Below are 27,786 nucleotides of genomic sequence, written 5' to 3' on the forward strand. Positions count from 1 at the left end.
TGGATCGTGCTCGGAAGCAGCCTCATAGCTGGTACTAATAAATGCTTATTTGACCTGATAAATGGGACCTGAGACGCCTCGCGGGAGAGTCCTACCTGGCGATTTTATCTCGCCTTCTTGGTCTGCGGTGTGCTTCCGTGGCACGTTCATGCCAAAGGAGTTGATTCGCTTGTTATCTCGGTGTCCGTCCCCACATTTGGGGTGTTTTCTTAGTGTTCATTGCAACGCTGTTCGGATGCGCCTTTTGAACAGAGCACGCTAGGAATTAGATGTAAATTCGACTGGTGCACAGCAGTTCCGACGGCATCGGGCAGGTTCTGTCGCGATAGCTGCAGAGCAAAGCAGGGCAAGGAAAACCAGAGTAAGGGGACAGACTGGATGGGTTGATGGGGGCAGCACAGGAGGGTGTTGGCGGTGGGTGACCTCTCTAACTGGGTGCTGTGGGAGAGCGGCAGAGCACCAGGACAGCAGGAAATCTTCCCCGAGAGCCGTACCCCGGCCGAGTCGCCCTCCTGTTGCTGTGCCCCCTTCTCCAGCCCCGCTCTGCGGTTCAGAGGAGTTTCCCTCAGCGCCCGGGGAAACAGGACGCGAAGGCCCCGCGTGTGACACGTACTACGCTTAATTAATCGTCGCTGTTTCAGCTCTCCCCCAGACCCGTCGCTGCTGTCAGCCATGTTCTCGTGGTGCCACCTCGCGGGTAGTCAATCTTTCTTAATTTCCTCTTGGGTTCCTTTCGGAGCGCTGATTTGGTGCCGAGTAGGGACAGACCGGCTGAAGTGGCCGGCGTGGTGGCCCACACCCGGGGAAGAAAACGAGAGCAGCGTCCGGCACCCACCCGTGGGGGGGTCACGGCAGGCCGGGGGGTGTGCTGGGGCAGCAGGGGGTGGCACGGGGGGCTGTGGCCGTGCCCCTGAGGAAGAGCTCCTGGGCAGAGGAGTACAATTAACAGCAAAGCTAACGAGGCGTGCAGTCTGGCAGTCCCAGGCGAAGCCCTTCGGTGCGGTGTTAATGATTTACGGCGCTGCTCTGTGCGTCCCCCCCAGCCTTTTCCCCACGGGTCCCCCTTCTCCCAGCTGCTCCTGACGCTTGCCTGCGCCCTCCTTCCCTTCGCAGTTCCCACTGCCCTTGATCCCTAAAGCCCTCTGCTTCCCCCTGCCTCAGTTTCCCTCCCCGGACCCCCTCCTCTCGCCTTCCTCCTCCTCCTTCTCCACCTGGAGGAATCCGCCAGCGGGGGGCGGGCGAGTAGAGCGGCGGCGCTCTGGCCACTCGTGCGCCTTCTCTCGATGGTGGCGCCCCGCAGTCACGTGAGGGGCGCCCGGCGGCGCAGGCGCAGTGCCCGCCCGGCGGGGATGTCCCGCAAGCAGGCGGCCAAGGCCCGGCCTGCCGCTGGAGCCAGGAAGGCGCGGCGGCCCCGGCAGACCCCCGCCGGACCGGCTCCGGGCCCCGGCTCGGGCGGCGGGGGCCTCGCCGGGCAGCTCCGGGCCCTCGGCCTCAAGCTGCGGGAGGTGCCGGGCGATGGGTGAGCGCCGCGCCGGGTCTCTCTGGTACTCCCGGGGCCGGCGCTTCCATGGGCGTCCTGTCCCCGGGGGCTGAGGCTTTCTCCTCCCCGCGGGTGGTGGTGAGCCTGTGTCCCTGGGGGCTGAGGGCTTTCCCCTCGGGGCTGAGTGGGGCCAGTGCTCCGGAGCGATGAGGGCTTCCCCGCTGTACTCAGAAGGATCAGGGGGTTCTGCTCTGTGGTTGTGCAGGGCCTGTGTCCCCTGCGGCTGATGGCTCCCTTGGCCTGTCACCTGCTGGTGTGAGGGCTCTGCTAGTCCTAGGGCTGATCCCCAGGAGGGCTGAGGGCTCCGCTGGCCTGCTGAGCGGAGCATAGGAAGGTCCAAAAGCATTGGGTGAACGGGGCATTAGACGTGTCTGCTGTGAAATTGCTTAGAAGGTCATTGGGTTGTCCTTTGTTGCATTGTGTCATTTGTCTCAGTGTCAGTTTAAGACAGTTTGGCCCAGCAGCCTTACTGCCCGTGACTTACTCTCTTGGAGCTGATGACATGTTCACTCAAAACCTTATGTTCCTACCAGCATTTCTTCTAATTTCAGCAGCTGTTGAAAGCACAGGGAATAGGTGCTACTTCACATTCATATCCTCGTTGAACTTACTGGGCAGAAAGAGCGCAGCTCTTTTCCTTTCCCGTTAACACCATATTCTTTCCGCTGCTATGCCAGGGTCATTGATTTAGTGGTGTATCTGTTAGCTGTGTTTCAGACACACTAACTTGTGGTTTCTCTCTTGGTAGCAATTGTTTGTTTCGGGCCCTCGGTGACCAGCTGGAGGGGCACTCCCGGAACCACCTCAGGCATCGCCAGGAAACGGTGGATTACATGATAAAGCAGCGGGAGGATTTTGAGCCTTTTGTGGAGGATGATGTGCCCTTTGAGAAACACGGTATGGTCTCCACAGGACACTGATGGAAGGGGTTGTTGTGTACTGTGATTACATCTCATTTGAGCACCTTCTTACTAAACAGTTCCTCATCCCAGAACTACTTTAGGGCTCCTCTCTAGTTTTTAGAAATGGTGAGTTTACATTTCTCTCTGTTACGTTTCTGTAGAAAGATGAGCTATTAAACTTATATTATATTTGTCTTGGAAGTTGTTTACATTTAGGAGAAACTTGAGGAAGGAAAGAGGCAAAAAAAGCCAAGGAGTAAAAATTTGATGTTTTCAAAAGGAACTTGCAAAAATTGTCTAGCTCTCCTTGTACACTGGTGGGTGTTGAGTGGGTTTCTTTTTCTCCTTGACACTTGATATTTCGTATTGGTAACCCAGGGGGAGATCTAAAGCAGAGACCAATACAGCCTTTGTTCTAACAGCTTCGAGGATGTGCTAAGTACCATAGGGGCGATGCAGGAAAATGGTTTGGCCATTAGTACGTGGCACTCTTCCTTCCAAGCTAATGCAGAGCTGACAGTCTTGCATAATCTAAGGGTGTACTGCATTTTTTGGAGGTTTCTGTGGTCGTTTAAGATGCATTAACTTCTGTTGCTGCCAAATTCTTGCCTTAGCAGTCATTGTTTCACGATTGGGATTTCCTTTCTAGAATTTCTTGGGCATGTGTTGAAATTTTGTTACTCACTATCCCTCCAGTGCTTTTGGAAGTGTCAGAAACTAGGTTTCCAACTCTTCTGAATGTTTTTTCCTTTAGTTACCAATTTGGCAAAGCCTGGTACCTTTGCTGGCAACGATGCTATTGTGGCCTTTGCAAGGAACAATCAAATGAATGTGGTTATTCATCAGCTTAATGCTCCGCTGTGGCAGGTGAGAAACAAAACTTCTATACTTTGGCCTAATTTTTAGCTGATGAATACAAATAGTGTTGAAACTTCCTGATCTATTAAAAGAGAGCAGTCGGTAGCCGTAGTTAGCTGGACGTGGTATAGAGCTGTGCTTGCTTTTTCAGCCTTGAAGGAAAACACTCCAGATTTCAGCCGGGAGGAGAGGGAATGAAAGAAAACAATGAATGCATGAAAGATAAGTATGTGGAGACAGAGCAGTGTGGTTTAGTTTGGTTTTAAGCTACTGGCTTCATTGATACATTTTTTTCTCCTGAAGATCAGACTTCATATAAGGTGACTTTTCTGATAGGAATTTGAGCCAGGCTTAAGGAAAACTGTATGATAATGTGCAGGAATAAGGAAGTGAAGGTATAGCAGGGCAGTCCTTGTAGTGTCTTGGAATGAAGCTCCATCAATTCTGCGTGGGATTTGGAATGAGAAGGTTTCTGACAGTTGGAGAAATGAGGTTCTGGACTGGGCAGAAGAGGGAGGAAATTTTAAAACCTTAAGGCAATGTTTAATCAGCTTCTGGAAGGGACTGTGTGTGTGGTTTTCTCTGATAGTGGGGCACCGGAACAAGTAATCCCTCGGGTCCCTCCTGCTCTCTTTTTTGTTGTTTTTCTGTGGCAAGTCCACACTGGAATGGATCCACGCTCGATCTCTGCCTGTTCATTGAGCAAGTGAGAACCTGTATTCAAGTCAGGATTGTTTCTGGCCCCAATTTACGGACAGAACCAATGAAGTACATAGGTTAAACAGGGCAATAAAGATAAAGGACCAGATGAAGGTTGTGAGTGGTGTCTTAAATGCGTTTGGAACAGTGTCAGGTAGATTCCTGAACCCAAACAAGTTTAAACTCTTATTTACATGGCAGCTGTGGACAGTAAGACAGCTAACCTACGTATTTTAAAAGAAAAAAAAAAAAAAGTGTTTCTGACAATTACACAAATGAGTGGGGATACTCAACTGCTTGACCTGTGAGAGTGTACAGAGGTAATGACCCTGCAGGAGAGTTCACGGGGGTGCTGTTCATGTGTTGTTACTGTTTTGAACTGGATACTCACCTCACTGTATTCAACTCTTACCAATATTTTGTATATCCTCTGGAAAACCTTAAACTCTTTTTCCCCATTCATTGACCTTTCCAGGGTTGTAAATACAGAGTTTGTGATGAGGTCCTGTTTTGCCTGAGTGTAGTCTTGTTAGTGAAAGGTTGTCTTAGGCTCTTGAGAACGGCCTAAGTAAAGAGAGCTGTTAATAGTTGTAACATGAGGAGTCTCTGACCCGCACAGAGGATACGTCAGGGTGTCTAATAACGTAGGGGATCACAACATGGTGACAATGTTAGCAAGTTGCTAGACTTGACTAACCCAGGACACCCTTTTTCTTAATTTTCTGTAGATGTACATACTTTTTTTTCCCTCTCTCTGCTTTGGAGCCCCAGCAAAATTTTAGATTAGATTCCAAAGAGAGCATTTCCAGAGAGGCAGATCAGCAAGACACTTAAAGCAGATGGAGTAAATATCTCCCTTGGTCCCAACTCTATAGCAGATGGTGAGTTATACTTTAATTTTAAGAGAACCATTTGTATCCACTGCAGCTAAGCTGGAAGAATGTGAGCAGAAGTGTTCAGGACCTCTAGCTGTTTCTCAAACTCTGGCCCAGTCAAAAGCTCTTTGGAGGTGGGCATCTCTGCATGGACTTTTTAGAGCTTTAAACACCCTTTAGCTTTTTTGGTAATGACTGTAAATGTAGAGCTTCAAGTTAGCTCAGATGTGTAGGTTATTTTATTGGCTTTTTGGATAACTGCTTACCTTTTTTCAGTGTTTTTGCCTTTTTTTATCTGCAGCTATCTTTTACTTACAGTTCCAGTGTACTGTGGAGAGAGCACACAAAAAGAAGCTTCACCACTGAGAGCTAAATTGCCTAATTTTCAGAATAATCTTTCAAGAGCTTTGGGATTCGTTAGATACCTATTTAGGCTCTGGCAGAGGAGAAATGTTGAAAATAAATCTTACTCAGATCCAACATGTTGAATAACTTAATAGGATAAAAGGCAGGAGTTAAGTATAACCAAGTGTTGAGTTGGAACTTAAAGGTGAGCAGGTGTAAAATAGGTAAATGGGGAATATCTGTTGAGAAATCTGAAGGCTTTAGTGCAACACCACCTACAGACATGGTTGAAAGGTGACTTGATGTATATTCTGTAAGTTGGGATAAGCTGATTCAAAGATGTAAAAGGGTTGGGAAATTCTGGACCCTAAAGCAAGCATTTCTTGTCGTTTGCTTACTGACATCTTCTCCGGGAAGGCTGTCAGATCTTTGAACTCTGGCTTGACAGGTAAGCAAAGGAGATCTGCAAATAGAGTGTAATTGTCTGCATTCCTTGCAAGAGTTGGAATGCTGTGTAGCTTTTAGCTAATAATTTGAGACACTGACGATCGGCATAGGAATTATTCTTGCATCAGTACAGATAATACTCGGAGCAGGAATTTTCTACGGAGACTGCTGTACTTGGTGCTGACAAAGCAAAGGAACATTTGGTTGTTAACAGTGCTCCTGAATGGAGTTAATACATTTTCATGGTTTGGCTTTATTTCTATTAGTCAGTCTTTTAAAAACAAAACTTATCCACTTCGAATGCTAACTGTTAAAACAGCATCTTGTCCCAACTGCAGAACAAAACTTACTCTGGGTGACTGTCTCCACTGTGGTGATAACTTGAATGGACTCTTTTTTTCCTCATGTTTGAGGGGGAAAAAGCATTGTACGCTCAATGGGAGCTGTCACTGAAATTGGGTCTGGGAAGATGATCAGAAAACTAATAGCTTCTGTGGAAAGATTAGAAAATAGTTTTGAGCTTTCCACTGAAATATTTTCATACCATGTTTTGTTTGTTATGATGTAACTGACCCAGCATTGTGTATCTGGTTTTCAAATGTTATCCTTGAGACAGAAGCTCTGTTGTCACTGTAGGCAGGTCTGGATTATTAGGTCAACTCTTCCTGCTTAAAGATGCTTCAGTAGCTATGTACTTTGCTTCCGATCACAGTGTTTATCATTGCTTAAAAAAATACTACTTTGAAAAATATGATGCTGAAGTCGATTCCAAATCCTCACTTGGAGTTTATTTGTTTCATTTAGATTCGCGGCACAGACAAAAACAATGTGAGGGAACTTCATATTGCGTATCGTTATGGAGAGCACTACGACAGTGTGAGGAGAATCAATGACGATTCTGAAGCTCCAGCGTATCTTCAGATGGAGGTTGGTTATGACAGGATGACCTGAGTCAGCTGTGGGTGATAAATGAAACAGATGAATGTTACCAGTTGATTTCCTTTCTCATTTGCATGGAGATTGAGAAAAGAGTCTGGTCCCTGTGTCATGCTGGGGATAGAAAAGCCCCTAAGGTCATTGTACCTAGTGCTGCCTGCTCTCTTGAGACAGGCTGTGAAGTGTTTAAAGTACCGGGCTGAAAATCAGTCCTGAATCTGATGCTGTGATGTGGGCTGTAGATGTCTCGAAGCAACCCCATCTAAATTACATACTTGTGCACCTCGAATGCAAAAACAACAGGAAGGGAGGAAAGAGGTGGAAATGCAACAGCTGGATCCAGTAGTCCTCTTCATATCTCACTTTCTCATGTTAAGGAGTAAGCTGTGCTGTCCTTGAGGTTCTCTGAATGCAACTGTGTAACGTGTGGTGTTGTGAAAAAATTAATACCTCACTTCAAAAGCCAGTGATTGTTTATTGGTATGCATGATCTTGTAGCATGTGAGAGTTTGCTCAGCAGCGTATGAGTCATGGGAAACGGTGTCAATGATGATGGAGGTTACCTAATTTCCAAGAGGCTTTGACACAGGATATTTCTGAGAAAAGTGTGCCATAATAATTAAATTTATTATGATGTCAGGTTTTTTTACTGCCTGTGATGAAATTGCTGCATGTGCTTGTGTGATCTGCTGGGCTTTGCTTTTCTTGCAGATGCTTTGCAACAATGATTCGAATAAGGAGGAGGAAGTGAAGCCTCAGAAGGGTGACTCTGAAGGTGAGAGTGAAGTTGAAATGGAAGATGCTATACAAAAAGTGTGTAATGCGACTGGATGTTCAGTAAGTATTGAGTATCCTTTTCATGCTTAATGTTCAAACCTTCCTGATACATGAAAGTAGTCTTGGGAAGAATTCTAAAAAGTATTCTTCTTGGACAATTTCAGTACCAGAGCCACAGATCAGGATGGTTTTCATCCTACACTCAACCCTTAAATGCAGATGAAATATGTACTCTGTGTGGATACCTAATGATTTTTGGAAGGTTTGTCTTGCAATCTCTCAGAAAATTTACTTTGAAACGAGTTCTATAAAATTTTAAATCCTTTGAGGATGTCTGTAGTTGAACGTCTCAAATGACTAGATATTCTGTGAATCTTAGCTGTTGTCAGTGGAAGGCTTGTGTGGTTCCTGCAGATTGCTGCTTGCACTGTGCAAATGCGTAGAACAGAATGGGTCAAGAGTGAAACAGTTATGCTGAAACAGCATATTCCTTTTTCCTGGTTTCTTCAGGGTTTTAAGGTTTTCTCCCTCACCTTTTTCAGAAATGGAACATAGGCTAATTGAAAGGTCATAAAAGCAGACAGCAGCCCCTTCTCAGTGGTGCAGATGGTTGTTAAATGAACGTAACTCTCTTCAGTGTTATCTTTCTCCTCTTGTGGACAGGACATTGATTTTGTAAGCCAGATTCTGGAAACGGAAGACTACAATATAGAATCTGCAATATTTGCTGTCTTTCAAGTGAACGAAGTGGAAAGAATCAGTAAGTACATGGAGTTTGTCACTTGGTGCTTCAGAAGAATGCTGTCTGACGTTAGTGTTCACTGTAAACAGCAGTTCAGCAGGGACAGTAGTGGTTGAAGCTTGCAGTTGGCTGTGCTGCCACCTCAACCTTTCGGTGCTCAGGAAGGTTATTAGTGAGGGCAGATTCAGTCCAACTTCCAAAAAAAGCCCTTCCAGAAAGTCTGGAAGAAGGAAATGGCTGACACTGAGACAGCTTCTGGGTAGAGTGTGTCTGAGAAAAACCTCTCTCGTTGGTAGGTACTGAGGAACAGTGTGGTCCCCAGAGCAAAGATCAGGAATCGTGTAGCAGAACTTCATGCGAAGAAAATGGAACTGGTTCAAGAATCTTTGGAAATCAGAGTTTGCATCAAGATGAAATAGAAAACAACAAAGGACAGGCTAGATCCGATGAAGAGAATCGAGCTAGCAGAAACACAAAGGTATGTGAAGGGTGGCTTGGCAGTGATTTACACGTCCTTTAACGATTAGGGGAATGCTTAGGATTGCTTAATCAGTAGCTGTCATCTCCTTTGAATTAAAAAGAGCTTCCCCTTACCGGATTTTGTTGCTGGTACAGCTGTGACTTCTCTGATACAAACATTTAATAGTGACGTGGCAGTCTTCCCAAAATGACACAAAACAAAGTCCAGATAAGTAGTTTGGAATAAACATTCTCTGGCAGCTGCTTTGATATCTGCTTGTCTCCTTTCCAGTGTATTATTTTTCCCCAACTGAGCAGAAAATGTGTGTTTTCATCCTTCCCTTTCAGGTATCTAAAAAACAAAAGAAGGAACAGCAGCGGCTAGAGAAGAAGAAGCGGCAGGAAGAAAGGCACCGACAAAAGGTCTTGGCCAACAAGAGTAACTGTGCAGATAGCAGCAGGAGAGAGACGGACTCAAACAACCAGGTCACCTTGGTGAAGGCCATGGCAGCTCTAAACATATGACTGAATGTGTTCTGAGCGCTCTGGTGAGAAAAGCAAATAAAACTGATGAAGACAAAACTCCCCTTAAGCAAATTTCCAAGCACCCTTTGTTATCTTAAAATCCGCTTCTGCGGAGATCTCTAAGCACACATGAATTTCCTGTTTCTTCAGTTGTGGGGCAAACAATCATTTGGTAATTCTGCATCAACCTGTGTGTGAGAAAAGTTGTTTGAACTTCACAAAAAGTAGAGACTTGTTTTTATAATTTTGGAGTTAGATGAAGGTGAGAACCTTTTCTTCACACAGCAGTGCTAGATTTGCTTTGAGATCTCTTGAAGTGCTTAGATTATTTTTTTTATAGCAACTTTTTACTTGGTTATGCTTGGAAGAGCTTTATTTTACTTTGCTGTCAGGGAAGGCTTAACAGTTCTCAACTCAGGAACATGTTAGATTTGTTTTTTTCTATTTAAATTTAAAAAGTAAGGGAACAGAATCCCAGAATCCTTTCCAAAGCTAAGTGTGTCAGCCAACACTGTATCAAACATGAGATTCCTCTTTTCTTTCCCATGCAAGAATGTGGTGATAAGTTTTAATCTAACTAGAACTGCTTGCATTGCACTAGGCTGTTTCAAAGTGATTAATACATGAAGGGAGAATGGGATTGCTGCGTCCATGCTTGCTTCTTGCTTAAGTTTGAGATCAGCTCATTTGCTAGCTGTTGAGACCTTTAGAGAGGAAAAAAAAAAAGTAATACCAGCGGACTTGCGAGACTGCAGAGCCGATTCACCCGATCTGGTGAAGTCTAATGAGGTAGTAAAATGCGACGTGAGCAGGCATGAGATTTCTGTTGAGTCGTGTTACGTGGACATCTGGAATCTCATCTCCTTTGCCATACTTGGGAGCTTTTGGGCTACTCTGGAGTTTTAGTCCAAGCCAGAAACTTGATAGTCATTAGTCTCCAAATGAAATTAGTATAGCCAAAGGATCAAGAGTCCTGGGAACAAGCTTCCAAGTAGCAGTGATCGCTGGGAACCTTGCCTACTTCACTCTTCATAAATCAAGCTTTTTTCCATGGTAGGATTTTTTTCATCCCAAATTCCTCTTCGGTAAGGTCACCAAGTACCGTAGAATGTACGGCTTGAATCCTGTGATGCTTTCCACTATAGGATTGTGAATTTGAACTGAAGTGTAAGGACTGTGGGACTTGGCCCTCGATTTATGGCTTGCAGTGTTTCAGCCTCACTCAGGTTTTTGGACTTCTATCAAGCATTAAGCTTGAAGAAAGCACATGTGCACTTACATGCACAATAGATAACAGGAGGCACCTCATCAGCCAGTGCAGAGACGAAATAGATTTTTTGAAAGTAAGGAATGTTGCTTTTGAAAAAAATTCTATGCATTCTTTGAAGTTTCCAAATCAGCACGGAAATATAAATGCCTTTTTTGACTGAACTGCCGAGATCTGAGCTAGTACTTCTTCATATGCTCTGCTACTGTTTATCAGGAGCATTTGAAGAATAAAAAGAAAGGAGCTCTACTTTAAGTAATGGTGGTGTAGGAGAACAGGCTTTAATGCTGGTGAAGTTACTTTGGTTCCTGTGATGAGCTTGATGGAAATAAAAAGTAATACAAAGCAGCTCTTGGGCTTTATGGTGGGACATAGTGCCTGGCAAGTGAAGCAGCGTGTTAAGTGCTGCTCTAAGTGCCAGTGGTAGGCATGAGGAACCACTGCAGAGGGAAATCTGAGCAGTGTTTCTTAGGTAGGAAGAGCATGGATGAGCCTTGAATTCACAGTACTATTCTTGAAGTGGAAAAATTACTTTGGTCAAATCCATTTTATGCCAGCCTTAGATAGCCTGGTGTTAGCAATGTTGCTTCCTGGAATTCTTTTCCCCCAAAACAGTCGCTTTTACAGTAGTGGAAAGAATGGCAAGTCATAGCTTAATGGGGAGAAAGTGCAAGTCACTTCACTGGTGTGATGAGTTGAAGACAGCGGGCATAGCAAGGTAGTTCAGGGAAATGTGTCACCTTTGTCTTGCCCAGCTGTATTTTGATTTGAAAGGCATGTGGGTTCTGCAAGTTTGAAAAGATGGTAAGAATTTGCAGTTGTACACTACCAATAAGATGTTTGATCTTAATGAATTTCTTTTTTGTCTTCCTAAGCCAGAGCTGATATGAGGATTATTGTTGCTTCAAGCCTGGGGAGCTGTGAAGGGAGCTGTCCTGTAGCCAGCAGACAGGAAGCTGAGCTTCTGTAGGTGTGAAGGGACCTGCAGAACCTAACCTCATCCTGTCCGGGATAAACGGGCAGGTCTGCAACAGCAACACGTCTTAAATAGCCTCTCTTGAGAGGCTGATGTTCAGCTCATGGCCTCTGATGCCTGTAACCAAATATGTGGCTGAAAATGCTTTCATTTCCCAGTGTGATATGATTAAAACAAACTCTTAATGTGCTGGGCTCATAAGTCTTGTTAGACCAATGAAATTCTCTTCATTTTTGCCAGGACAGCTTTCTACCTGCAAAAACACTTTGTATCGAAAGATATTAAAACTTCTGTTTTGTCTGTTTTAGATTTTTCCTTTATCTGTTGAAATTTCCACCTGCCCTTATGCTGTGTATTTTTTCTAGGGAATCATTATGCAGGGTTCTTCAGGGAACTCACTCCTATGCAGAGAATTTTCTTTGTAAACAGGTCGTGGATTTTCCTTGCAGGAGGAAGGGAGGCGAGAAACAAGAGAAGAGAAACATCATGATTCATCGCTCATGTTTACTCTTTGGTGGAGCTAACTGCACTTCGTAATATGCAGTCATAGGACAATAAGCACTGCACGTTCCCTTGGTATTTGAGGAGGATTACTGTTTGTTACTAGCTGCTAGCTTACATCTTTGAGGGTCACAAGCGGGAAGAGGGCCAGGAGCGTGCTTTGACTGCTGCTGGACCAACAGGGTCACTGTCAGCCTCTTGAAGGTGAGTACGCAGCAGGACAATGTAGAAAGCTGCTTTCCCTGCATCCTGTCTACCACCACTGTCTTCCCCAGACTTTTTTTTTTTCCCCAAATCCTGCCCCTGCAGGGAAGGAGTTCAGTTGAACTGGAAGTTCTAAGCATTCAGCCATGTTCTGTCCGATGTCCATAAGCATGTCTTGGCCTTGCTGTGTATGGGAGGGCTTTTCTGCTTGTGCTACTTGATTTCTGGTGTACCCCGTTCCATCTTGGAGGGCTGCCTTTTGGTTTATGTTAACAACAGCTTCACCTCGTCTGCAGTGCCTGACCAGCAGCAGAAGTCACGTCATCTGTGGTATCCGCATCTGCAGTTGCTCTTGGAAGGTGCCTTCCTTTTCTGTTGGAGTCTGTTGAAACTACACAAGAGTTTTCTTTTCCTTTCCCCCTCCGGACTCTCAGCAGGGCACCCACTTCTGTTACCAAACCAAACCTCTGTTTTCGGATGCTGAGTGCAATAAAGGTTGCAAAGACGTGCCAGCTGAACTGTGTGAATGGAGTTGTGTGTACGGGGCACGCTCTGGGTTAAAGGCAAAACTTTCAGATTAATTTAACGAGTCTGCACAACCTGGACCCTTCCTGGGGATGCGATCCGGCTGTGGGGTGTACGTTCACCTACTGGCTTTCACAAGCTTCGGGAATTGTAGAAAAGGAGAGAAGTTGTGCATGAAGACCCGTACTCCAGCGTCGTATAAAATGGAGATGGTTTATGCTCGTGTAGAGCTGTGTGGTCGTTCCTTGCCGCTGCCTGGAGCAGAGCCTGTTCGCAGGCACAAACCTTAGAGGGCAGCATCGGCTTCATCAGCTCTGTCCCAGCTCCCTCCTTTCTCATCCCAAAGCCCTTGACAAGGCACCAGAAAATAAGTAAAAGGAGAAACGAGTGTTTTGGAGTTACAAAGATACAACGCTTACTGTAGGAAGCATGAGAAAGGAGAAGGGATGTTGCTCATGATGACATGCTTAATGGAGTCGGGCAGGAGCCCTTGACTGAAGCGAAATGCAAAGAAAATACCCTTAAAGCACCTTAATTTTGGGACCCCCCTGCTCTGAAGGTGTGCAAAACACATCTCTCGAGATGGCATTAAAACTGGAGGTCCTCCATCCAGGCCGAGGTGTGAGGGGCAGCTGGCCCCGGCTCGTTAGAGCTAATTGTGGATCCTGTGCAGCTGTGGTGAGGGAAGAGGTGGCCGCAGGGAGCTGCGGCCTGAGGAGACCTGGGCTTGCTGGAGACAGGGTGCAAGAAAGAGCCACCCCAAACCCTTAAGACCACCACGACCACATGTCCCCACGGCTTTAGTGAGTATTAATTGCTTAAATAGTCATTAGGAGAGGGATGGGGCTGCGTTGTGGCTAAGCTCCCTGAGGGGAGCAGGGTTTGGAGCCTGGTTTGGGGTTGGGGCGCAGCAGCCGCTTGCTGTTTCTGTGGATCTTTTTTTTTCTCCAAAGCTAAGATTTACCAGTTAGCTGCTAAAATGTCACTTCTGGTAAATGTTTTTTAAGAAAAAGATGCAAAACTGTATGAATGCATAAATATTTACCTCAGAAAATCAGACGTGAAGCTCTGTGGTGTTTTCTACCCCTTCCACCATCGATTCCCAAAACACAATCACAATGCTGGACACACTTTACAAATTGCCTTTGAAAATTTATTTTTGTTTGCAGGGATTCCCTCGTTTTTATGATTTATTTAATCGTGGGGAGTGGGCTTTCTCTGTGCACCGGCTCCAGAGAAAGGCACCGGTGGCCTTCTCGGTGCCGCAGGGCTGTGCCCCGCCTGGCCGCAGGGAAGGCAAAACCCCCACAATTTAGACTGCTTTCGACAGGTTTTGAGCCTGGCGTGTCTGGCAGGAGGGAGTTAGGCTCCTGCACAGAAAGTTGGGGTAGTTCTTGTAAGAGTTGCGGTAGGTCCTGGCTGTCCTTTGGAAGCGCTCTGCCGCCCGCCTGTCGCACTCGCAGCTCTGTCGTTCGCACCAAGCCCCGGATCCTGGAAGAAAATTTGGGGGGATGGAGTCAGGCAAAGGGTGCAAGAGTCAGGGGATGTCTTTTGGACTGTCCCTGCAGTGCACGCAGCCCCCCACATTGAGTTTGGGGTGTCTCGGGGAGTCCTCCTCTTACCTCTGGTGCATGGAGCTACCTGGCTACAAACCATGCGTGGCCCTGGGGGGACCATTTAATTTACTGTATCTACCTATGTATGTATAGATATTTGCTTTGATCACAGGGAGGTGCTTTATTTTGATCCACTTGCCGTGAAACAAGTGTTTGCTCTGGGGAAATCGGGCAGCAGTGCCAGGTCCCTGTCCAAGATGGGAGGGTCACCTCAAACCCTCAGTATTTGGCCTCTACAGAAGGGCAAGCCCACTCCTTTGGGAGGTCTCTAAGCTCTAAACTTCACCATACTCCTAGCAGATAAATGTTTTCCCTATTCCTGGCACTTTTCCCTCATTTCCATCCCCAGCAAGTGGTTTCCAAGCCAGGATCATCTAAAGGACATCTTGGAAGAGAGGTCCCCTGAGAGCGTGGATGGTTGTACCTTCCCGCTCGGGGCTTTGACCCTGTGCCGTCTCTTACCACAGGTTATCTGGCTTCCCCAGGTGGAGTATTTGTAGGTGGCCAGTTTGGGACTGCAGTGAGAGGAAGACAGCTTCTTGTAGCAGCAGTCGTGGGCATGGCAGCACCTGGGAGCACAAGATTTGCGGTCAGGGCAGGACGGGGAGCGGTGGGGACGATACTATGGTGGTAAACATCTGGTGGTGCACAGTCCCCATGAGAAATGCATTTGTGCCCAGGTTAGGTGCATGGTCATGCAACAGCCTTGTTCTCCTCGGCATTGCCCGTGCCGCAGGAGCGAGGGAGGGTGACTTGTGCCTTTCTGGCATCATCAGCACAGCTCTCTAATTGCTTTCCCATTGCTCTGCTGCAGTGACTTTGCAGAACACCTAATGGCTGCTTTCCATTAGCCCAGGTGGTAGTTGGATCCCGATGCATTTCTGCCTCATGCTACAAAGGCAGAAGAAACGCCGATGCGTAACCGTTCCCATCAGCTACTGCTACTAAGCAACTTTGAAAGAGGTGTTAAGGGTGACCAAGGATTTTTGGATTGCTATCTCAGCTCCCAGGAGCAGAGGCAAGCGTTCCCCTCGCTGTACCCAGGGAGAGGGAGGTGAGGAGGGCTGGGGGCACCTGCTCTGCCTTCACCAGGTCCTGATTTAGCAGTCAGTCACGTGCAGCGGCTGTTTGGATCCCCCCAAGCCACAGCAGCAGCTGTAACCATTGTAAGATAGTGGCAATTTCCCCGTCTTGTGCTTAATCATTGAACCGAACTGAATCACGTTGCAGGCAGCGGGGGCCAGCCCTGCAACTGGAGATGGAGGGGTTACGAGCACCGGGAAAAGCAACCTCCTGTCCGACCCCTCTGTAGCAAAAATGAGCATTTTCACTCTCCCCAACTTTATTGTTTATGGATAGAAATTGCAAGCACCAGGCTTTCCCCACCGCCTCGTCCGGCGGAGTGACAGCTGGCGCGGGGAGTACTCACAGCAGAGGAGCAGCAAGAGCTTCATGTCTGGCAGTGACAGCTCCGGTGTTTGGGTGAGCCCGAGGTGCTGCCGGTCGCACCTTTTATGGCCGCCACCTACCCGCTCGGTGGGGCCCTGCCTTTGGAGGACCCAAAGTGGGCAAATACTGACAATCCTCACCATATCGGTCCTGCTGCATGTGCGAGCCTCTCTCGGTGTTGCCGGAGGCTCCAGCTGCGGGATGCCCTACGCTGAGGGAACCCTTTGCAGGGGAGGCTTCAGTGGACTGGGATGAGTGGGGCAGACTGGGGTTGAGTCCATGCACAGCTCTGGGCATGTCGGCATCCCAATGCCTCCCTGAGCAAAATGGAGGAACTTGAGGGAGAACTGGAACCACTTTGTTCCTAGATAACTATTAGTTTTTTGATGTTTTGGTTAGAAAACACCATTCTGTATCTTACTGTTTCCATCATGCCTTACCTGGGCAGGGAGCAAACGCAGCCAGTGCAAAGCATCTTCCACTTCTGACTTACCAAAGTGGGTGAGATGCAGTGCTGTGAGCCGAGGAAGGTCCAGTGGTCCTCCAGGACGGGCTGCAGCTGAAGGCAGGGCTGAGCAAAGGCCCTACCTTCTGAAAACCGGTATGCCAGTTTTCTTCTTAGCGGGACCTTGTCAGTGCCCAGACGCTCCTTGTATATGGGGATGCTCCATCACTTTCCTCATATGTACTGGGTCCTGCGCGTAGTCTTGCTCTCAAAACAGAGCAGGCAAGGCTTACGGACCATTGCACGAGGTGTCTGGTTCACCTTTATGTAGAAGCAAAATAAGGCAAGGAACAGGGTAAGGAAAAAAAAAATGCAAGTGGTGTATAATGGAAAGGTAATAAAAGAGGACGGTTATGTTTTTTGCTTGGAGAGAATCTTGAATTAAATAGGCGATGCCGAACAGTGATTTTAGCAGTTTTCTTCTGGCAGAGGCTGCAGGTGCACAGTGCTCTGCGCCGCTTTGCGGGGAACTGTGAAGGAACTGCCTACGCAGGCAGGCAACAAGCCAGGGGAGGAAATCCCCCTCCATTGCTGATAGGGAAACTGAGGCAGGGAACAAGGATGCGACTCGTGTGGAAATCAGAGAGATAGTGAGAAAAGAGAACTCGGGTCAGGGCCTCAGCAAAATCTCTTCCCCCCTCTGGCACGTGCCATTTGACGCATCAGCTCTCCAGGCCAATTTAACAGACCCCCGGGATGGTGGCAAGTTAATTAGCCAAACCAGGGCTTGCCATAATTCAAGATTTTCTGAGTTTGCAGCCAGTTTTCATCACAGGGGAATAAGGCATATTTTTGTGCACTGGACTGGCTGAGCTTCCAGGTGAAAGACCATCCGCCCCAACTCCTCTGCCCGCAGCAGGTTTGCAGTAGCCCTTCTCCAAATGTGAAATAAGACCCCCCCACCGCCCCGGGGCCGAACGCCTCCTAGGAGGATGTGGATTTTGCTTCTCTTTCGCAATATGCAAAACACAACTTTTGCAGCCCAATTTATTGCAATGTACCGAGGGGGTGCAGTATCTGAGCCAACACATCAGCACTTGAAACTCTGTATGAACAGATTCGTACAGCCAGATGTCCAAGCAGAAAAATACATATATAGTTAAAATTAACCCAGAACTTAAACAGGGAAAGCGTGTTTCAGCTCATCCTGGCCTGCAATCTGTCTGCACGATCACCCCTCTCGCATCTCGGCGAGGATTTGATCCTTGATTTATGCCTTGCAGACAGCAGCTGTTGGGCAAAGGACCGCCCACTCCTTCCTCATCTCCCCCAGGACTAAATGCTGCTGGATGAGGAGGATGGTAGAGCTCGATGCCTGGGTTATAGCCAGAGGGAAGCATTTCTGATTTAAGAGATATTTCCTGGTGCCGTTGACTACAGCTTTGGGGCAAGCCAGGGTGGGAATTACAGCTGCCGATGCCCACGGCATCAGCCTCCGGGGAAATGGGGTTTCGTTGTGGTTTCTGTGGCTATGTTTCATTGCTGAGCCCCACAGGGATTTGCAGCGCTGAGACCTCCCAGGGGGTCAACCCTGCTGAATTGGTCTGCCGGGCAGGAAACCTGCATCGTGGGAATGCTTGGCGTGGGGGGGGAAGCAGCCACAGCCTGAACAGCCTTTTCCTAGGGGACGTGCTCAGGGTTGTTGCAGAATTGGGCCAAAACATTCTTTTCTAGTGAGAAATATGTTTTGCTCCACTCTGGGTGTGAGGCAAGAGCAAGCTCCCGGCCACCCCGTCGCAGCAAAACTTGCCAGTGCCTGGCCCTCCCGCAGCATCGCGCCTGCCCGCAGCCCTTTGCACCAGCTTTGATTTCTCTAGCTCGGGGCAATGGCAAATTTTCGGAGCCTGAAGGCTCAGGGCTGAGCGGGGGGGTAGTTCAGGGGTGCCGATGCATCACTTCTCAGGTGGCACGGACTGACTTCTCCCTCTCCTGCAAAAAGGGGATGATACTGGGGGGCAATGCAGGCAGCTGGGGCAGTAGCATTATAAATCACCTCCCTGACCCACTGCTTGCTCCGCACTCTGATTATTTGTGCATTGACCTTTGAGCTGCTGCTGGACTAACCTTACCAATTTGCATGTGCAAAGGGGCTTTTTTATTCCAGCAATATGTGTCTCCCCGTGCTGTGCCTCAGCTGGTGAAACCAGGCACGAACCGGGCAGAGGTGAGCTCCTAAGTCATTTGGAAATGTTGCTGCAGGACACAAGAGGTCCCTATTTTCAGTGCTAACTCACTGACTTGCAGGCTTTGGAGGTGATATTCGAAACGGGCTCTCAACTCTGCTGCTCACCTCTGGTTTTTAATTTTTTTTCCGGGTGTTTCAATGGGAAACCTAGTGAAGAGGTTAGCTTCTCCTTCCTGGTGGCAAGGGATGGTCGCTGGGCTCAGCTGAGTCACGTCACACTGAGGACCAATGTTTTGCGCTCTCTGGTTTTATTTTGGAGCAACAGAAGAGAACCTGCAGTGAAGCAAAAAGCAGAGGGAGCTGACAGGCTGCAAGGGGAGCTCGAGCCAAAGGGAAATGAGTGTCAGCTGAGAGGCTTGCACTGGTTTCCATCTTGCCCTTTGCAGGGACAAGGCGCAGGTGTCCATTCCTCCCTTGTTTTTCTCTGCTGAAACATTGCATCTGCGCTGCTCTCCCTCCTCGGATCCAGTGTATAATGATGCAACTTCACTAGACGGTTGTTGTCCTCATGTCAAAGCCAAAAAGCCCCGAGGAGAAGACCTGGCTAGGGTTGGGAAACGCTCCTACATCCCTTTTCTTACCAGCTTGGAAGTGGTTTTGCAAAAAGCCCTTTTGCTTCAACACCGCCCGGCTCGTCCCCGGCACTTGCTGCGACGCCGGGGCAGCCCCCGGCTGCGCATCCGGCAGAGCCAGGCTGCCCGCTCGCATCTGCAGGCACCTCTCTGGCACGGGGTCCCGGAGCCTGCAGGGACCAGAGAGAAAGCACGTCTGAGACCTTCTTTTTGGGAAGATCCCCAGGGTGCTACCCTGAAAAAGGGCATCGCAAAGGAGGGAGGTGGTCTGGAAAGAGGCATCCTGAACCACGACTGCGGGGACTCACGGCAGGTGGGGATTCCTGCCCGGGGCATCAAGAGGGGCTGGATCGGTCCCACGCGGCACCGCCGTGCAGCCAGCTTGGCATAGCAGCAGGCACGGAGCAGGCAGCACCTGCAGGGAGAAGGAGAGCCTGGCCTCATCCGAAATGTGGCACCGGCTGCTTCTAACCTACCCGAAACAGGCTCTGCAAGCTGGGTGGGAAGAGCCACCAGCATTTGCATCCTTCTCCTGCTCTGAATCACCCAGAAGCTGCTCTTTCGAGCCCGTTCCCATGCCAAGCCTCTTCTCTGCTTCCCAGTGCAACCCCTGCCCAGCTCCAAGAGCCCTTGTGCATCCTGGCTTCAGGACTGTCCCCGTGCTCTGGTGCCATCCCGTTGACTTCAGCCGGTTCCCACTGGCATGACCCTACTGACTACAAGGCTGGAATTAGGGGGACTGCTGCCTCACTTTCCCCCCTTCCCTAAAACCTGTTCCCTTTCTGCCGCTGCCCATCGCCTGGTCTGCATTTTGCAAAGCTTCAGAGGGTGCTGCTGGGGTTGCTCACAAGCCCCAGGGTTACCCTGGGGCCAGTGTTAGCTGTCCCAGGGCCAGCATTAGCCACCCTGGGCAGTGCTGCCTGTACCGGTCCACTGAAGCCTTCGATGTGCCGCGGCTGCCCAATCCCGAGTAGCAACTGTGGGCGGTCAGATTTCCTACGGTGCTTCCCTCGAGTCCCGGCGCGAATGCACGTGGAAACTTCCCATGAGCCATGAACACACCTAGAGTGACCGGAAAATGTGACTTTTGCAAATTATATGCAGAAATGAGGCCAGGGGGAGAGGAGGGCTTTGCTGGGAGTCTCCCCATGGAGTGCATGGGGGTTTGGGGATGCTCCCTGCATCGGCGCGGGGCTGCAGCCTGGCTCCCGTCCGTAGGTCAGGGAATAGATGCGCTTACTGCAGGCAAGCAGCACTGCCAGCATCAGCAGGACCTTCATCTTCCTCTCACCCGGGCCTGGGAGGAGAAACAGAGGACAGACTCAGCCAGGCAGCATGGCTGGTCGACAGGCGCTGCTTTGCAAACCTTGTCCCTCTGAAATTCAGGTCAAATCTCCCCCAAAATTTTGGAGGGAGGAAGGCAGCAGTGCTCCCTTGCATCTGTGTCGCTGCCTCGTGGCTGAAAGCAAATGCTTTCTGAAGCTGTCCCACCTCCCGAGCATCTCCCACCTCCCGTCCCACCACTTTTGGCAGCCAGGGCATCACTTTGCAGCAGCAGTGCAGCTATCCCCCCGGGGCTGCAACTTCCCAGCTGAGCTTTTGTCTGAAAGCAATGACACTTTATCTACAGGCATGGAAAATGGCAGAAAGCAGCACGCCTGCTGCCTCCTCCCAGCATCCCCCCCGTATTTTTGTTCCCGCAGCAGCATGCAACCACCCCATCGCAGCAGAGGGGCGAGGGTGAGAGTCGCTCACTGGGGGATCGCTGTGGCTCCGATTCCTCGCTGCCAGTCCGTTCTCCCGGGGAGAGCGCTGCCCTCTGTGTCCGGCCTGCAGGCTCCGAACTGGAAGCGCTGAAATGACTTGTCTGTCCCAAAAATGCTTTATGCTACGCCCCTTCCCTCGCTGGCCAACCCCCCCCTCTCCCCGTGGGTTGCAGCCTGGAGTGACGCAGGGGCTGAGGCAGAGTTTTTGCAAAGTTTGGGCTGGTTTTGGGGAGGATGATGTTGAGTATTTCCAGGGATTTCTCTCTCTGCCCAGCAGCAACTCACAGAGGACCAGGGCGGTTTAAGCACATTGTTTATTTTCATGTTGATTCAATTTACAGCAGCACTAACGTGGTCCATGCAGGCAGGGATGTCGGCTGATCCAGACGCAGAACCAGCATGTGTGCTCCGGCCCCACATCCCGGCTCCCATCACTGGCACCAGTGCTTGGGGTAGAAGCGGTAGCGTTTGCTGTAGCTCCTGATGCTTCGCTTCAGGCAAAGCACCAGGCTGCGGTCGCACTCGCAGGAGAGCTGGGCGCACCAGGAGCCCTCTCCTGCAGGCAGAGGGGAGCCCAGGGTCAGCCCTGGCTTGGGGGGGGTGACACCCCCTTTGCCAGGGTCCTACTTACTGCAGGAGGGGCTGCCGCTGTGCCAGCTGTAGTGGTAGCCCTGCATCTTGGCACTGCAGCGGTAGCTCAGGAGGTTGTCGTAGCAGGTATCATGCAGCTGGCAACATCTGTACGGGAGCTCGAGGCTTTGGGGGTTGGGGTTTTTTTCCCCGCTACCCCCCCAAATTTGAAACCATACAAGGATGTGTTGAGGCAGGGAGATTTTTAAGTGGGTACTTACCTGTCTGTGGCATCCTTGGGCTGCCCCTTGCCCCCCAAGCCGCAGTAGCAGCCGTAGGAGGAGTAATGCAGCAAGGCGTTTTTCCCCGTCGCCTTCGTGATCATCTTGTGCAGCTGCCAGAGGCTCCCATGAGCTGGGGAAAAGACTGTGGGGGAAAATCAGTGGGGCTCATGCCCACATCCAGCTCCCCAGCAGCATCCCCACACCCCTCCGGCCCCCGAATTGGTACCAGGTTGTTGATGTCTTAAAAATGAGTAGATGCAATGGAAAGGAAATGTATCCCTGGCTCAGTGCAGGAGAGTTGTTGCATGTTTTGGAGAGGAAAGATGAGGAAAGATTAAGAAATCACCAGTCTGGTCCATGGACGGAACTGCACGGAGAGCCGTGGGACTGGTGCGAGTGAGGACGCTTACCCCAAGCAAACAGCACAGCGAAGGCGAGGAGGGAGTTCATCTTTTTGACAGCCCTGGGAGAGGAAACCAAAGCCATGTAATTTCCCCATTATATCAACCACTTTCTTTTTTACTTCCCCCCTTGTCCGGGGCCAGAGATGCTCCCCACCTCCAGGGATTAGGAGAGATGAGGGGGGCGAGGATGCGCCCGTCACCATCGCTTCAGCACAAAGCGCTGCTGTGTCAAGGATGGGAAGCGATAGGAATCGGATGGCGGAGGGGTGGGAAAAAGCAAAATGAAGGGAAAGGAAGAAAAGTTGGAGGAACGATCAGCCCTCGAGGGCTGCACCCCGCTGCTCTGCCTCTGGGCTGGCATCTCAGGTAGCCTCTCCTTTGCTCCTGCTTTCCCAGCACGGACCTTGCTCCCCGCTCGCACTGCGGCTTTTGGTTAAAGTAGGAAAGGGAGGAAAAGCGTTCCTCCAAGCTTACCTCAGGAAAGCTGCCGCTTGCTTGCAGGGTCCTGCAGCTGGCAGGGCTTTCTTTATATAGAGTTTGCTCCCCGCTGTCAGATGCTCGTTTCGCCCAAATCTTGCCGACTGGGCTTTTCTGCAAAGGAGAAGGTGCCATCCTTCCCCTTTACAGGAATGCAAGAAATCCCCCCAATGCCCCGGCTCCATACTCCACACACGGGGGCTGGCACCAGGGGGGATGAGCCGGCAAAGCAGTGTCATTTCCAGCCCGAGGAGGAAGCCAACGCTCTCTGCCCGCGCCTGGAGATGCCCGAGGGCCTTTTTCTCTGCCCTCCCCATGGTGCCGTATCAGGGGGGGAATAATAGCCCTGATTCAGCTTTTGCATCCTGGCAGCCGCAAACGAAGCAGGTTTGGGGTTTTTGAGGAGTCGTACGGTTAGGGAACTGTCCCACTGCCATGCTGCAAAGGTGATTCAGAGCAAGTTATGGGTTCTTTGGGAAAAGTGTATGGACGATAAAAGCATCTCTAAATGTGCAGTTCCCAGAAACACGGGGTTACGCAGATACTGGATGATTAAAGGCTCACCCACCATGAGAGGAGAATGAAGCAAAATGGATGTTTTGGGATGAGTGAATGCAATTTCCCTTTCTTTCTTTCTGTATGATTTTCCACCTCCTCACGGCAACCCCTATGCAGAACTCATCCCTTACGGAGAAACCATTTAGTCACCAACTTAACTACCCTCCTAAATTAGCATCTGCCTTGGGATGGATGAGGCTTTGAAGTCTTCCCTCCTCTGTGGATAACTATTCTTTAGCCTTAATTTTGGCCACCGTTTTTACGTAAGTGTCACAGGAGGGTCTCAAATCGTCTCCCCCATTTTCCCACTTCTGTTATTCCTGTAAAAACACCTTTTGGCTGTATCTAGCCTGCCCCTGAATGCACTGTTTTGTTTTAGCTCCGGGAGTGAGTTCAGCTAGTGGGGTGTTGGGACAAGCCAAAAAACCCAACTGTCATGAGGGCTTGCCGCTGGGGAATTATTTTGTTAACAAACCCCAGGGAGTTTTACTTGGTGGCATTTTTGTGTCCCCGTTTCTCGATGCAAAGTGCTCCTCCATAGCTGGGGATCCAGCAGCAGCAGTATTGCTCCGCAGCGGGACAGACCTGGCGATAGACCTGTAAATTACAGCCGCTGTCAGACCTTCAGCTTTTTCAGGCTGCTGTTGGGACCACGGAAATATCGGGGTGTCAGGCAGATGGTGTGGCTAAGGTGTGAGATGCAAAAGTACTCCCCAAACTCGGCAGCCCAGATGCCACGGTTGCAGTGCCTCAAGCTCAGCGGCTCTTACAGAAAAACACCACGGAGAATCATTTTGGATACTTTTTATTTAATTATCTTTGCTGGGAAATGAAATCAAGAGAGAAAAGAGAGGAGGAAAGGACCAAAAACTGGAAGCTGACGTGTCTTTCTGGGAACTGGGGGATCTCCATCTGTAATGTGTGCGTGCTCTTCCTCACCCTGAGCATCACCTTGTGGGGAGTCTTGATAGCTCCGGCTCTGTTCAACCCCCACATCAGGCTTTTCTTTCCGTAGCAATGGGGAAAATCAGTCAAAATCTGCAACCTTGGGTGCAGATTTCCCCTCCTCAGCACTGGAGCTTACTTCCTCGGCATCTCAGCTTGAAATAGAAGCGGTAGGATTTATTGTAGGAATGCAAAGTGCTCGCGAAGCACGAAGCCACCGCCTTGTCACATAGGCAGGTCTCTTTCATGCACCAGCTCTGCTCGTTACCTGCAGGGAAAAAACACGGTGCTCAGCGGTGGCTTTCCCAGCTGGCATCGGTGATGGGGTCCCCTCGTGGCACCCCCCTGGAGCTCCCTGGGGGAAGTGCATGAATAAGTGTGCCCTGGTGCTCGTCCTCTCCAACCTGCCCTCATCCCTTGCAGTGCCCATTTATTTATTGTACGCTGCGTCCTCGCATATGCACCCAACTGGAATCAAGCTGGTTTCATCCCTGGGGGGGATGTCCTCCTGTGTCCCCTTCTCCGGGGCTGGGGTGTTCCTCCCTCCATGGGTTCCTCCCTCCCACCTCCGTGGGGATCCCCCGCTCGGTGGTACTCACTGCAGACGATGTCTCCGTTGGTGACATCAAAGTGGTAGGGGGTTATCAGGGGTCTGCACTTGCCCTCTCGCAGCTTCCTGTAGCAGCAGTCGTGGGCATAGCAGCACCTGTGGGGGACACCATGTCAAACTGCTGCCCCTGAACCCTCCCTCACCACACTTGAAAGGTAAAGGAAGGTCCAGCCTCAAATTTAAGGTGACCGGGAGGAGGGGATGATAAGGCAGCAGCAAGATGTGGCTGGGGAACGGCACCAAACCCCCTCTCAGAGCACACCAGCGTCGGCAGGCTGCCAGCGAGGAGCTTTTTAGGGACCCCCACGCACCCTGCACAGAGGCGGCGAGTGGCGATGCTTTTCCAGGTACTCACTGGTCGGTGGAGTCCACCGGGGTCCCTCTGCCCCCGATGCCGCAGAAACACCCGTACCAGCTGTAGGAGAGCAGGGCGCTTTTCCCCGTGGCCGACGTGATCATCTGCTCCAGCTCCAAAACGCTGCCACGAGTTGGCAGCAGCCCTGCGGAGGGACAGAAGAGATGGGCTCGCACCAGTGCGGAGTGAGGAGGCAGGCAGCATTCCCCGTGCCTCACACCAGACGGAGGAATTAAATAAGTCTGGTGTTGCTGGAAATACATGCTTTCAGGCATGTGAACCATGAGAAGCCCCCCCAAACCTCCTCAGGATTATGTCTGGTTTCTGCAGCTACCTGATTCGGTCTGGCAGAAGGTATTATTGCTCTCTGTACAGGCTGTGCCACGTTTGCATCCTGCAGCCGGCAATGCCACATTGCCAGGGTCAGCCCTGGGCTTGGCACAGGCAGGAAAGCAGGTGACAACAGGCTCCAGGGCCTCTTAAAATAAATACGGATCTCAGCATCCCAAAGCCTCACCGTCACAAAGACCTTCAGGACTACAGTGGTGCTACATGAAGCAGTAGACAGAAACTGCAAAATTGAAACAAAAACCTGAATCGTGCATAAAGACTTTGGGTTTGTACGTCTTTTTTGCCACGAAGATGGGACCCCAGCCTGGCCCGGTGAAACCGGGCACTTACCGCAAGCCAAGAGCACAGCAAAGAGGAGATTCTTCATCCTTGGGCCGGCCCTGGAGGAGGAAACAGCAATGGCAGGCAATGAGCAGCACCCCAAGGGCAGGACAGACGCTGCCCCCATGCCTGTGCCGAGGGCACGGAGCCGGTTGGGTGCACCCTGGCAGCACCGCACGGTGACATTAGTGTCACTGTGGATATACAGCATTGTGAAGGTATCACCGTGCCCGAGTGCACACAGCTGACTCCTGATGGGGCCTTTTGACTCCGGTTTTGGGATGTGGCGCTTGACAGGGATGCGTACAGGGACACAGTGGTTGTCCTGCCCAGGGCTGATGCTGCAGGGAGAAGCTCACCATCTGCAGCCTCCCACTGCCACCCCCCAAGCTGTCTGATGAAATAAAAGGGCAATAAAACCCCTCTCTCCTTACCCCGCCTGGACTTCGCAGCTCCGAGACTGCTAGCTTAGCGGGTTCGCTTTATATAGATGGCGAGGTCCACCCCCCTCCTCTATCTGTGCTGACGGCACTATTCATCGCAGAGCAGGTCTCGCCGAGTGGCCGCTTGGTAAAGGAGAAGGTTCCCATCCTTCTCCATTACAAGAAACATGAGTTTCCCTGCAGCAGTGTGCTGCCAGCGCAGCCGGTGGCAACGCTCCGTCCGTCATCTCGCTTCTGCTCATCGACTGGGCACAAAGCTGTCTCCATCTCAGGCTGACGCGGCTTCTGGATGAGGCCAGTCGAGGTCTCGGCCGTGGTTTTAAAAGTCACGGGATTCGGTGGCTGGAGAGACAGGACAAAAGCGATTTATGCCCAGGAGGTGCAGAGCTGGCACCGCAGAGGTGGTTGCATCCTTGTTCCAGCTGCAGAGGAGGCACCTTGCCCTTGGTGTCGTCTCAAGTGGGTGCTTGGTTTTGCCAGCTCACGCCCTGCAACCTCAGAGATGGTTTGTCTTGGGTCTTTCCCTTGCAGTTGCTCCCTCAAATCCATGTCTGCATCCAGATCTGGCCATGCCGACTGGCAAGGGGAGGCGAAGGGAGGACGGCGAACACCGCAGTCTCATTTCATGGGTCTGGTTTTCCTGCCCTGCCGTCAGGGCACAGGAGACTCTGGGTGTGCGTGGGCAAGGGGTCCGCGAAATTAAATCATGAGCAGCGAAGGCTAGAAACGCCATGGAAACCCAACTTGGAATGCTTTTTGAATACAGTTTATTGAATCACCATAACTGAGACGTGATACGAAGACACAAAGGAGGCAGAAAACCGGAGGAGATAAGAAACAAAAGCTGCTATCTTCCCTGTGAAACCGCGGGCTGAGAGCAAACACACACACAAACGCGCGGTATCAGGCGTGTATGCAGGGCTCCACCCTCAGTAATTAACCACACTTCTAGGGAAGCGAATTGGGGGGGGGGGGGGCAGATTGTAAGAAAATGGTTCACGGGTCTGTATTCAAGAAGAAAACCCTTTGCTGGATTTCTTGAGAGCAGCCAAAGCTGCTCGGTGGAAGGGACATCACCTCCTGGCTGTCCTCCAAGGCTGGCAGAGATGTCTGTCCCAGGGCTTTTCTCCCCTCTAACCTTCTATTTCCTGCTGCCAAGTGGAATAAAAAGCCATGCAAGCCCGATAAGGAAAGGATGGGGAGCAACAGCTCATCTGCCTCCCCACTCAGGCATGCCGAGTGGCTTACCCACTTGCCATCTGCGCAAGAAACCATCTCGAAATGCCACAACGCAAACCGATGGGCATCACGCCGATACCCAAACCCCCTGCTTTCCCCGGCCGACTTTTAAAACCATGGCATCTCTGATGATTAAGCATCCCCTTCCCACCTCATCCACAAAAAACTCCCATTGTAGAAGATTTTCCCCCTCATGGTGTTCATTATCTGCATTGCTCGTGCTCGCGTGCTTTGGTGTTGCAGGTTTTTGCCCTTTGGGGCGGGTTTGCTGCTGTGTTGGCCCTGATGTAGAAAGATGGCCCCAATCTCCTGGGTTTTGGCTGTAGAGTTTGGCTAAACCTGCGTGAAAGGCACCGTCCGGGGGCCTAAACAGAGACCAGAGGGCTGGGATCATGCAGACTGGGGACCCACAGGTGGCTTTAACCAAAGCCCCTCATTTTAAGCCCTCCCTCTCGGTGAAGGATCTCAGGAGAGCAAGCACACGAAGCTAAACCCTCTCTTCAATCGAGCCACAAACCCGAGGGCTTAAAAACCGTCCGTGGAAGTTATTATCCCATT

General features: G+C 50.3%; 5 protein-coding genes across 7 annotated transcripts; 1 reads left to right on the forward strand and 4 right to left on the reverse strand.

Moving 5' to 3' along the window:
- The first annotated feature begins 1,314 nt into the window (after nucleotides 1–1,314).
- On the forward strand, nucleotides 1,315–12,571 carry OTUD3 (OTU deubiquitinase 3). 3 transcript variants are annotated; one of them, XR_012778296.1, is made up of 10 exons: nucleotides 1,315–1,519; nucleotides 2,289–2,437; nucleotides 3,197–3,309; nucleotides 6,471–6,593; nucleotides 7,314–7,439; nucleotides 8,043–8,139; nucleotides 8,418–8,599; nucleotides 8,929–9,128; nucleotides 11,798–12,053; nucleotides 12,333–12,571. XR_012778296.1 is itself a non-coding variant. In XM_075520267.1 (9 exons), the coding sequence occupies exons 1-8, from the start codon at nucleotides 1,350–1,352 to the stop codon at nucleotides 9,103–9,105; spliced, it is 1,137 nt and encodes a 378-aa protein (XP_075376382.1). In that variant the 5' UTR covers nucleotides 1,315–1,349; the 3' UTR covers nucleotides 9,106–9,128; nucleotides 11,798–12,571. The 3 variants fall into 3 exon arrangements, 1 of the variants encoding a protein (XP_075376382.1); XR_012778295.1 differs by having other exon boundaries at nucleotides 12,350–12,571; XM_075520267.1 differs by having other exon boundaries at nucleotides 11,798–12,571.
- A 1,319-nt stretch (nucleotides 12,572–13,890) lies between these two features.
- On the reverse strand, nucleotides 13,891–15,648 carry LOC142418688 (basic phospholipase A2-like). The gene is made up of 4 exons (XM_075520869.1): nucleotides 15,624–15,648; nucleotides 15,302–15,446; nucleotides 14,657–14,766; nucleotides 13,891–14,069 (listed from the first exon to the last, which is right to left on the reverse strand). Exons 1-4 carry the CDS (start codon nucleotides 15,646–15,648, stop codon nucleotides 13,891–13,893), a joined length of 459 nt encoding a protein of 152 aa, XP_075376984.1.
- A 2,950-nt stretch (nucleotides 15,649–18,598) lies between these two features.
- LOC142418460 (phospholipase A2, membrane associated-like) lies at nucleotides 18,599–20,783 on the reverse strand. Its single transcript, XM_075520319.1, has 5 exons — nucleotides 20,661–20,783; nucleotides 20,146–20,202; nucleotides 19,832–19,967; nucleotides 19,214–19,320; nucleotides 18,599–19,075 (listed from the first exon to the last, which is right to left on the reverse strand). The coding sequence occupies exons 2-5, from the start codon at nucleotides 20,183–20,185 to the stop codon at nucleotides 18,951–18,953; spliced, it is 408 nt and encodes a 135-aa protein (XP_075376434.1). The 5' UTR covers nucleotides 20,186–20,202; nucleotides 20,661–20,783; the 3' UTR covers nucleotides 18,599–18,950.
- Nucleotides 20,784–21,102: 319 nt separating this feature from the next.
- LOC142418461 (basic phospholipase A2 Sms-N6-like) lies at nucleotides 21,103–21,975 on the reverse strand. Its single transcript, XM_075520320.1, has 4 exons — nucleotides 21,936–21,975; nucleotides 21,523–21,667; nucleotides 21,303–21,409; nucleotides 21,103–21,227 (listed from the first exon to the last, which is right to left on the reverse strand). The coding sequence occupies exons 1-4, from the start codon at nucleotides 21,973–21,975 to the stop codon at nucleotides 21,103–21,105; spliced, it is 417 nt and encodes a 138-aa protein (XP_075376435.1).
- Nucleotides 21,976–24,031: 2,056 nt separating this feature from the next.
- On the reverse strand, nucleotides 24,032–25,607 carry LOC142418462 (group IID secretory phospholipase A2-like). Its single transcript, XM_075520321.1, has 4 exons — nucleotides 25,556–25,607; nucleotides 24,875–25,019; nucleotides 24,509–24,615; nucleotides 24,032–24,177 (listed from the first exon to the last, which is right to left on the reverse strand). The coding sequence occupies exons 1-4, from the start codon at nucleotides 25,590–25,592 to the stop codon at nucleotides 24,032–24,034; spliced, it is 435 nt and encodes a 144-aa protein (XP_075376436.1). The 5' UTR covers nucleotides 25,593–25,607.
- Between the last annotated feature and the right edge of the window lie 2,179 nt (nucleotides 25,608–27,786).

This window comes from Mycteria americana, chromosome 18 (assembly GCF_035582795.1).
Source record: "Mycteria americana isolate JAX WOST 10 ecotype Jacksonville Zoo and Gardens chromosome 18, USCA_MyAme_1.0, whole genome shotgun sequence".
In the NCBI taxonomy this organism is placed as follows: Eukaryota; Metazoa; Chordata; class Aves; order Ciconiiformes; family Ciconiidae; genus Mycteria; species Mycteria americana.